This window comes from Microtus ochrogaster, chromosome 18 (assembly GCF_000317375.1).
Source record: "Microtus ochrogaster isolate Prairie Vole_2 chromosome 18, MicOch1.0, whole genome shotgun sequence".
Classification (NCBI taxonomy): domain Eukaryota; kingdom Metazoa; phylum Chordata; class Mammalia; order Rodentia; family Cricetidae; genus Microtus; species Microtus ochrogaster.
In genome coordinates, this window is record NC_022020.1 from 46,814,544 (window position 1) to 46,823,113 (window position 8,570).

Here is an 8,570-nt window from a genome sequence, read left to right on the forward strand (position 1 = left end):
GAGTGGGCACAAGCAAAGGGACACTGTGGCCCAACAGGAAGCGCAGTCAGAGAACATGGGAATGGAAAAGGCATTCTGGGTAGAAACTGAGCGGAGTTAACACAAGAACTTGCGAGTCCAGGGCCTGGGCTGGAGAGCAGGGCCAGGAAGGTGAAGAAATCAGGTGTGCAAAGGAAAGCTGAAGTTTTGAGGTTGCAGCCACAAAACTGGGGTACCACATAACCTTCCGACCCTTCCACCTCGCACTGCAATTTGAGAAAAGTGAGGTCCTCCAAGTCCTCCAGTCTCAGGCCTTGGTCACCAGCTGCAGCCCTGACTAGGTGCCCAAGGCAAGGCCCTCAACCCCAGTGAGCAGAGTGAGTCAGCTCTCCGTGGATGTGGCAAGAAGGCTGCAGGCCAGCCTAACTCCCCCCCCCCCAACACACACACATCGCCGACAGAAAGTGGAGGCTGTACCTGGTGTGGAAAGGGGAGCCTGCCTTGGGAAAAAGGGGTGCCACATCAACCCTTTCCCACTTGCAGTACCAGCAAAGGGGTGGGCGGGCCTGGCCCTTTGTAAAGGGAAATGTATTAATACCCAACGGCAGCCACCTTCCTTTCTTCCCCATCAAAGCCTTGCAGATACCTGGGTCTGCATTAGAAAGGCTTGGGGCTCTTTCATGTGTTGAGGCCCTGCGGGAAGGGGCTGAGAACACCAGGAGATTCTTCTGCTTAGCAAACCCTAAGACCAATCCATCAGCTCCAGCTCAGACTTTAGGGGTGGTGGAGGATGCTGTCATGACCTGCTATCTTCTCCATTTTGGGTAAGTCTCTCCCCTCTGGGGCTCCATTTGTCTTATTGTAAATTGGGGAGACAGCATTTTTAGGTGTTGGGATGAACTGAGTCCTGGCCTTCAGCTGCTTTTCCCTGTCTAGAGCCTTCTAATTGAAGTTACTAGAAGCTGTGCCTAGCCTAGAGGATCAGAGGATGGGATTTTTCACCTGTTGGCCATTGACGGCAGGGTATTTAAGCCTCCATGGTGCTATTAAAGAGGGGCTTTTGTACCAGCAATTGGAGGTCCCTGTGTTGGTATGTCTCTGCATGTGTTTCCTCAACCTCCAGCCCCTTGCCCGAAGCTCGCGAACTAGGTTCTAGCTCACAGAGCGCAGACGGGAGGCGCGGTGCACGGCATTTAGCATTAATTCACAGAAACATGACAAAGCGAACACCAGAAGTCAGGGTTGCAAGGCACAGGTGGCCAGTCTTGGGCTCCTCCTCTGTCCAGTGGGAGCTGTCAGGTACTCTGTGATGCCCACTGTGCCCCCCAGTAGCAAAGAGTCAGATAAGGAGGATGACCTCATTTGGTATTTATTGACAATCAGCCAGCAGAACACAAACGGGCTTGGGGAGATGCCAGGAGAATGGTGGGCACAGGGGTCACTCACTATGCTGTATGAAAGTGCCCTGCTCTGCTGGGAAATGCAATGTCAGGACGGACGCCTGGTGGCCACGCCTGATGCCATCTCTCGGGGACCCAGGACAGAGGCTTCCCTCATGTCAGGTGCCCTGTAGCATCAGGACATATGTCCTATGTGAAACCATCTCTGAGTCTTGGGTGTCTCTGTCATTGGAAAGCACAGGGACAGGGGAGCAGGGTCCTGACTGTGGCCTGCAATCCTATTTCCATGGCTGGTGTTCCTTGGGCCTCCTGCCAGTCCATGGCATAAAGTCCACAGGGTGAAGGGTGGGCTCTGCCTACCTACTCCCACCCAAACCTCTCATCTGTCCTTCACCAGCCTCCCGTCTCTATACCTGTCCCTAATCCACACTAAACAGACCTAAAACGATACGCAGCGCCATGCAAGCCCCTCCCACCCCACCTTTCTGGCTCCCCCTCCCTGCTATTCCTCACTCCCTCTCGTAACCTGTGAGAATCGCCATCTCCAGCCATTCTTGGTCTCTGCTCTGGCAGGTTGGCCCCCTCCCGGCTCCGGGACAGCTCTGACCCATAAGCCCTCCCTCCAGTCTGTTCCGCAATCCATCACATCCGCCAGCCCCCTAGGTTCCCACCTCTTCTGGGAAACTTGGCCTTAACACAGGAACCCACAGAGATATTTTACTGCCCAATTCATTTCCTAACTCTATATTCAGGACCTTGGAACCCTCCAGGCTTCTCACTACCTGGAACCCCGGGTCTAAAATCGGCTTGTATGGAAATGTGTCTTGTCAAAATGTCTGAACAAAGATATCAAATATGTCCCCGCTGAACTTGGGAAAAAGGGAATTGGCTGGCTGGAGGCTTGGGAACAAGTCTTCTTGGCTATGTGACCTTGGACCAGCTCTTCCCTCCCTGGCTTCAACACATCCCTCTGCTAAGTGAGGGCTGAGTTGGACCATTGCAGCTTTGAATGGACTACTTGGTGTGTGTGTGTGTCCATCTCGATGGAGGTCCCAGGAGAGGCAGAGGCCACAAAGAGGGACTTCTACCGGGGACTGGCACAGATGTAGTAACCTCCATCTGCCTTTCAGAATCCCAGCAGGCATAGTTGTCCCCTGCGAGGCCCCGGCCAGCCCTCCTGTTTGGTGGTCCCCAGTGTCACATCATGGACTCTTCCTCCTCCTCTGCGATCTCACGGTCCACCTCAATGGCCGTATTCTCGAAGCTGGTGATGCCTCCATATTTGCGCATGTGCACCATCAGTGGCTTTGGTGATTGGCTCCCAGCCAGCGTGGCCACATACATTCCTGTCCGGTTCTCTTCCAGGGATGGGCCCCAGTCTATAGCAGGCCGACTGGCCTGCTGAAGCCGCTGTGGCAGAGCAATGACAATGGGCGTTGAGTGTTTCCCATGACCAGGTACCCAACAAAGACCTGCCTGCACCCAGTGGGAATCTGCTCTGCCACTTCTGGACTGGTGGCATCAAGGAACCGTGTGTAAACTCCACACTGGGACATTGTCAGGATATAACCAATCGATGCTGGGAATAACATGGCTTCCGAGGCTATGAGACAAGACGCACACATGCCCTGACAAGCATCTAAGGGTAGACTCAGAGCCCACTTCAGCTCCCTTCTGCTGAAAGCCAAATCCAGACTTTCTGGGGGCTTTTATGGAAGAAGTGGAAGCCAGAACAGAGGCAGAGCTGAGGTGACCTCCTTGGACACTTCTCAGAGTCCAGTGTCCAAGAAGGGGGGAACTGATGAAGCCTACAATTCCTGATCCCCTTCATCCTCTGCCCGTCCTCCCAGAGGAAGAACCCTGTACCTTGAGAAAAAGAAGGGGGCCACTGACAACTGATGAAGCTCATGGGGTGCAGATTCCAAGGGTACAGTCTGAAAGCTCTTGGTCTAGTGCCAAGGTCACTGGCACTCAGACTGTGGTGGCACTCACTGGGCTATTAGAGCCAGCTCCTCGCAAACTCGCCAATGGTTTCTTCTCTTTCTTGGAATGAAATCTGAATGTTTGCCATGATCTCTGTGCCCTGCCCTGCCTACCTTCCTGTACTGATTGGTTTTTGCCAACTTGACACAAACCAAATAAATCCTTTCCACCCCAGCTTGCTTTTGGTCATGCTGTGGTATGCATGTTGTGTGTGTGTGTGTGTGTGTGTGTGTGTGTGTGTGTGTATTTAAGTTTACTTTTACTTTTAAATACATATATGTGCATGTATCTGTGTGTAGGTGTGTACATGTCAGTGCAGGTGTCTGGGGAGACCAGAAGAAAGTATCAGACCTTTTGGAGCTGGAGCTACAGACAGTTGTGAGTTACCTGATATAGGAATTGAACTCGTGCCCTCTGCAAGAGCAAGTGAGTGCTCTTAACCACTGAGCCATCTCTCCAACCCCGAGTTGTGGTGTTTTAAGGACAACAATAGAAAACAAAGTAAGCTACTCTACAACCTTGGACCTGTTGCTCTCCTTCCATTATCTGCTCCAGTCACATGGGCCTCTTTGCTGGCCTCAAACATGCCAGCTGTCCTTCTATCATGGCTTTTGTCTCTGTTGCCTGCTGCGGGAATGCTCTCTCCCACATCACCTTGTCCATCTTGGCATCTCTCTCTGACTCTGACTGCCCTAGCTAAAATAGCAACTTTTATCACTCTATTTCTGTATTCTGCTTTTCAGTTTGTTCTTTTGAGGGGTAGCGCTTAGCCAGCACTACCAAGTCCTTAATACAAGGTCCCCGAGAGCAAGGATTTAGATGTGTCTGCACACACAAAAAGAAGTCCAAGCTGTGGTTCCTTAGCATCAGCTGTGGGGCTGTCCTGTACATGGGAGGGTGCTAACCACAATCGCAGCCTATAGTCCTTGCAGTTACCCTCCACAACCACCAACAATACCCCTGGAAACTGATCAGGGAAAAACCACCCTCTATAGAAACTCCTGGTCTGGAATTGAGCACGTAGAACACCCAAGCTCTGTGCTAGGTGTTGGCCCTTTTACTCTTTGTGGTACCTGTTTGGTTGGAAGCACCCAATAAAAGGGTCAGTCACACTCCACCCTCTCTGCTCCCATCAGAAAGTTAAAGCTCAGAGAAGTCACTTAAGTTGCCCAAAGTCACACGGGTGGGAAGTGATGGCACTGGGATTTGAACCTGCATAGGTGCCATCCTGAACTTTTCTAATGTTCTGCTTCTCTGGTCCTTAGTCTGACTGGCTCCTTTTCTCCTCACAGCAGCCTTAATGGCAGTCATCCCTGTCTTTATGGAGAAGGACAGACTAGAGGAATCTGGAGTAGGGCCATTAGCGCTGTTGGGACTCTGGTCATGGGAGGACTCCAGACTCATAATGGCCAGGGTGCCCGGGGCTCAGAGACGGGCAGGATCCCTTTGTGGTCATACAGCATATCTGCTGGTCCACTGTGGGTTGCTGTCTGTCTCTTTGGAGCCCTGTTGGCTCCTGTGCCAATTACTCTCTTTAAAATAACCATTCTGTCCTAGTACTTATAAACCCAGCTGGGATCCCGGACACAGAACAAGGGAAACAGCCTACCTTCTGGGGTCTTTCAATGTTGTTCACTGGCTCTGGTCTCCAAGTTCACATCCTGACCCCTACACTATCATCAGTGGTCTTTGGATTCATTCTTCTCTTTAATCCCAGCACCACGGCCCCATGGGATATGAGGTTCAGATCATGATCCCAGTCCCAAGTGAATCTAGACCACACTGGCCTCTGCAGGCTACAAGAATCTTGCCAAGCTCTGGATAAGATGTCGGCACAGGTGGTTTTATAACACCGAGGGCTCGGCCGCAGGGCCGGAAGACTGTAGGTAGGCAGGAAAGGCAGACTCACCTCCCAAAGTGAGCCCTCCTCTCGAAGCACAGCCACCAGCATGCCAGCTGGGATCATGAGGCAGGAGAGCAGGCCCATCAGGATGCCTAGCAGTTCAGCCCAGGCAGGGAAGCGATAGCTGCCGTACTCCGAGGGCTGGTACTTGACGATGCTGTACACCAGCAAGGCCTGCAGAGTGGAGACTCCGGCATCACTGGTCCTCAATGGGACTCAGAGTATGGCATGGCCTGGGTCTGGGTCTGACACCTTAAGGCCTGAGAGAGCCTAACTGGGACTTACCCATAGTTCTAAGCTGTACCAGAACCGAAGACGGTCCATCTCCTGGTCCTTTGCCAGACCTGGGCTATTGGCCAGCTTCAAAGCTGACTCAATATGAAAGTTTGTGACAGCCAAGGTCAGACATATGCTAAATCCTGAGACGGGCTCTCTCCCAGTTGCTCCCATCCTATGACGGAGACCCCCTCCCAAGGTCCTAGGAATTAGCAAAGTCCCATCCACTTGCCAGAATAGCTCAGCTCAGAAAACTAGATCCTTATGCTTACTGGTAGAGGCTCCTTCAGAGCAGGGGCAAGCCAGCTGGACTAAGTGCAAAGGGACCTGCCCTTGACCTTGGGACCCCAGCCAACCACCTTCCCTCCCACCCCTGGTTACCAGGAGTGTGGCTGGGGACAGAAACAGCCAGCAAGCCCTGAAGTAGAGGCCTGGCTTGAACCCCAGCATCATGTGAATGTCTCGGCAGAACCTCTGGATGCCTGCACAGGGGAGGAGAAGGAGTGTCCTCATGATGGGTCCCTCCGGTACCTGGGACCCCCTCCTCCATGCCTGTTTCCCTGACTGACCGCTAGCACAGGGCCCACACCCTGTTCTCTCTGAGGCGTGTCAGCCTGCCTCCCCCGGCCCTTCTCACCATATACCCGGGTGACGGCGAGGCACGTGGTGATCACCACCACCATGAGTCCGAAGCTGGCGCTGTAGTCATCCAGAAGGACCAGCCAGTACATGCCCCCCTAGAACACAAAGCACAGGACTGGGCCTCCAGCCTCGGTATCCTTCTCTGCTGCAGTCTGCTGTAGGAGGCGAGTGGGAAGCAGCTAGAGCACCGGATCTCCTAACAGAACCCATTTATGGATGAGGAAAAATAGGTTCAGAGAGGGAAATTCACTTGTCTGGAGTCACTCAGCACGTGCACGGTTGAGGTTTAAAGCAGGTCAGAACTCTGGAGTAACTACTGCAGCAAGCACTGCCCTGCCCAGCTCCCCGAGCTTGTGCGCCCCCTGCAGGTCACTCACATCGGTGGTGAGGATCAGCCCCATCAGGTACATGGCTACGCAGATGAGGCCTGAGAACACCGCCTTCTTGGGCCGCAGGTAGTATGGGAATTCATCAGTCACTGCGGTCACTATGGTCTCTAAAAAGGCAAACTGCAAAGGGTATTGAGGTTAGCGTTCTACCCACACACATATTGGCATCCACTCCCATGGGTGAGGCTCACCTGGCTATCCAGGCCAAGAGTCAGAAGCATGAAGAAGAAGAGGAAGGACCAGAAAGGTGACAGGGGCAGCATAGTCATGGCCTGTGGGTAGACAACAAAGGCCAGGCCAGGGCCTGGGCCCAGGACGTGCAGGGTCAGCAGCCTGAAGGACACAGTATGCCCCACTATGCATTCAAATACACAGGTGGCTTGTGTCTGTGTGGAACTGCTCTCATTTACCACACCCAAGTCCAGAGAAAAACACTAACTGAACACTAACATTCACACCTCGTTTCCAGGAGGTGTGGCACACGACAGGTGCCCAGCGCATGAGACCCTTGAATACAAATTAGCAGCCATGCACAAACACATGCAGAAACCAAATGTAGCCCCTAGTCAGAACACAGGTCTGCACACACTCCTTTGTACAGAGAATCCCAGCAGTACACATACTTACACTCATCCACTGACACAAGACACGCGGATTCACAGACCACTGGCACCTTAGGTTCACTTCCACACATGCATCTCAACCCGGGACATGACTTGAGTGGGCAAACAAGACCCAAAAGATAAGACAGCCTCATACAGAAACTCTCTCGTCTCTAGCAGATTGTTTCATACTCTTGTACACCCATGCATCTACACACGGATGCTCCCACACACGTGCATGCGTGCGCGTGAACACAGCTATTCCCTATTTCGCCAGTCTGTGTTGATAGCATGCCCTGTAGCCCAGTCACCAATCACCCAACCAAACCCTCAAATGCTACCCCCACCTACCTGCTTTGGCTACTTGGTCCACCGGCACACCCAGCTCCTGAGACATGTAGCCCAGCACCGAGAAGATAGCGAAACCAGCCAGGATACTGGTGATGGCATTGCCCAGAGTAACAATGAACGTGTCTCTGCCGGGAGAGTCCAAACCCAAGCCAGGGTGAGCCGGCCACAACCTCAACCCAAGAGAGCCTCCTGGGCAACTGTCCTCCTGAGTTTGGCCCCTGGCACTGGGAAGCTTGCAGGCACTGACCTGTAGATGTTCTGGTGGAATGTGTTGTAGGAGGCAAAGGTGAGGAGACCCCCAAAACCCACTCCCAGGGAGTAAAAGATCTGAAGAGCAGCTTCAATCCACACCTGTGCCAAGGAAAGAGGGACGGGGAAGGCAGGGAGGGCCCAGGAGAACAGGAAGAGGGTGAGGATGAGAGATAGGTTCAGGAATGAGGAATATCCGGGGTCACAAATGAGGGCCAGGAGCAGATTCAGCCCCAGCACTTACGATGCAGGACGTGGGCAAGTCCTTCCCCTTTTCTGAGACTCAGTTTACCACCCAGGGTCTAGCAAATGGTCTCTAAGCCTGGCCCAGTCTTGAGGGAAGGTGTGACTAATGTAGAGTTGGCAACAGACTGGAGCTGAACACAGGCCCATGTAACCACTTTACTCCCTACCTGGAGTCAGAGGTATCTGAACTGGGACCCATCTTTACCAGTTTTTAACTGTACATCCTGGACAAGCCCTGTTACCTCTCTGCGCTCCCTCGTCTATGGTGAAGGACCTAGAATAGTGCCTGCCTTGTGGGGAGGCACCGTGAGGGTTAAATCACTATGAAAGTAGAGCAGTCTCAGGTACAGTCAACGGTCAATAGTGTCAGCTGTCGAACCATGCTGTGGTCATCACTGGTACGAAGTCCCCACCTGGGCTTTGGAGCCAGACGGATCTGAATGGAGCCCCAGCTATGAGACCTTATGCCCATCACTAATTCTTGTAAGCGTCTCTGTCTCTGTCTCTGTCTCTCTCTCTGTGTGTGTGTGTGTGTGTGTGTGTGTGTGTG

The 8,570-nt window shown here is 52.9% G+C and overlaps 1 protein-coding gene across 1 annotated transcript in view; it reads right to left on the reverse strand.

Moving 5' to 3' along the window:
- Positions 1–1,327: 1,327 nt before the first annotated feature.
- The window catches only part of Slc6a7 (solute carrier family 6 member 7), a 17,126-nt gene continuing 9,883 nt past the window's right edge, over positions 1,328–8,570 (reverse strand). Inside the window, exons 7-14 of the mRNA XM_005356161.3 lie at positions 7,773–7,876; positions 7,526–7,650; positions 6,764–6,876; positions 6,561–6,692; positions 6,179–6,278; positions 5,923–6,023; positions 5,272–5,439; positions 1,328–2,789 (exon numbers count right to left, since the gene is read on the reverse strand). Coding sequence (XP_005356218.1) covers positions 2,577–2,789; positions 5,272–5,439; positions 5,923–6,023; positions 6,179–6,278; positions 6,561–6,692; positions 6,764–6,876; positions 7,526–7,650; positions 7,773–7,876 — 1,056 coding nt within the window. The 3' untranslated portion in view covers positions 1,328–2,576. The remainder of the gene's footprint in view (positions 2,790–5,271; positions 5,440–5,922; positions 6,024–6,178; positions 6,279–6,560; positions 6,693–6,763; positions 6,877–7,525; positions 7,651–7,772; positions 7,877–8,570) is intronic.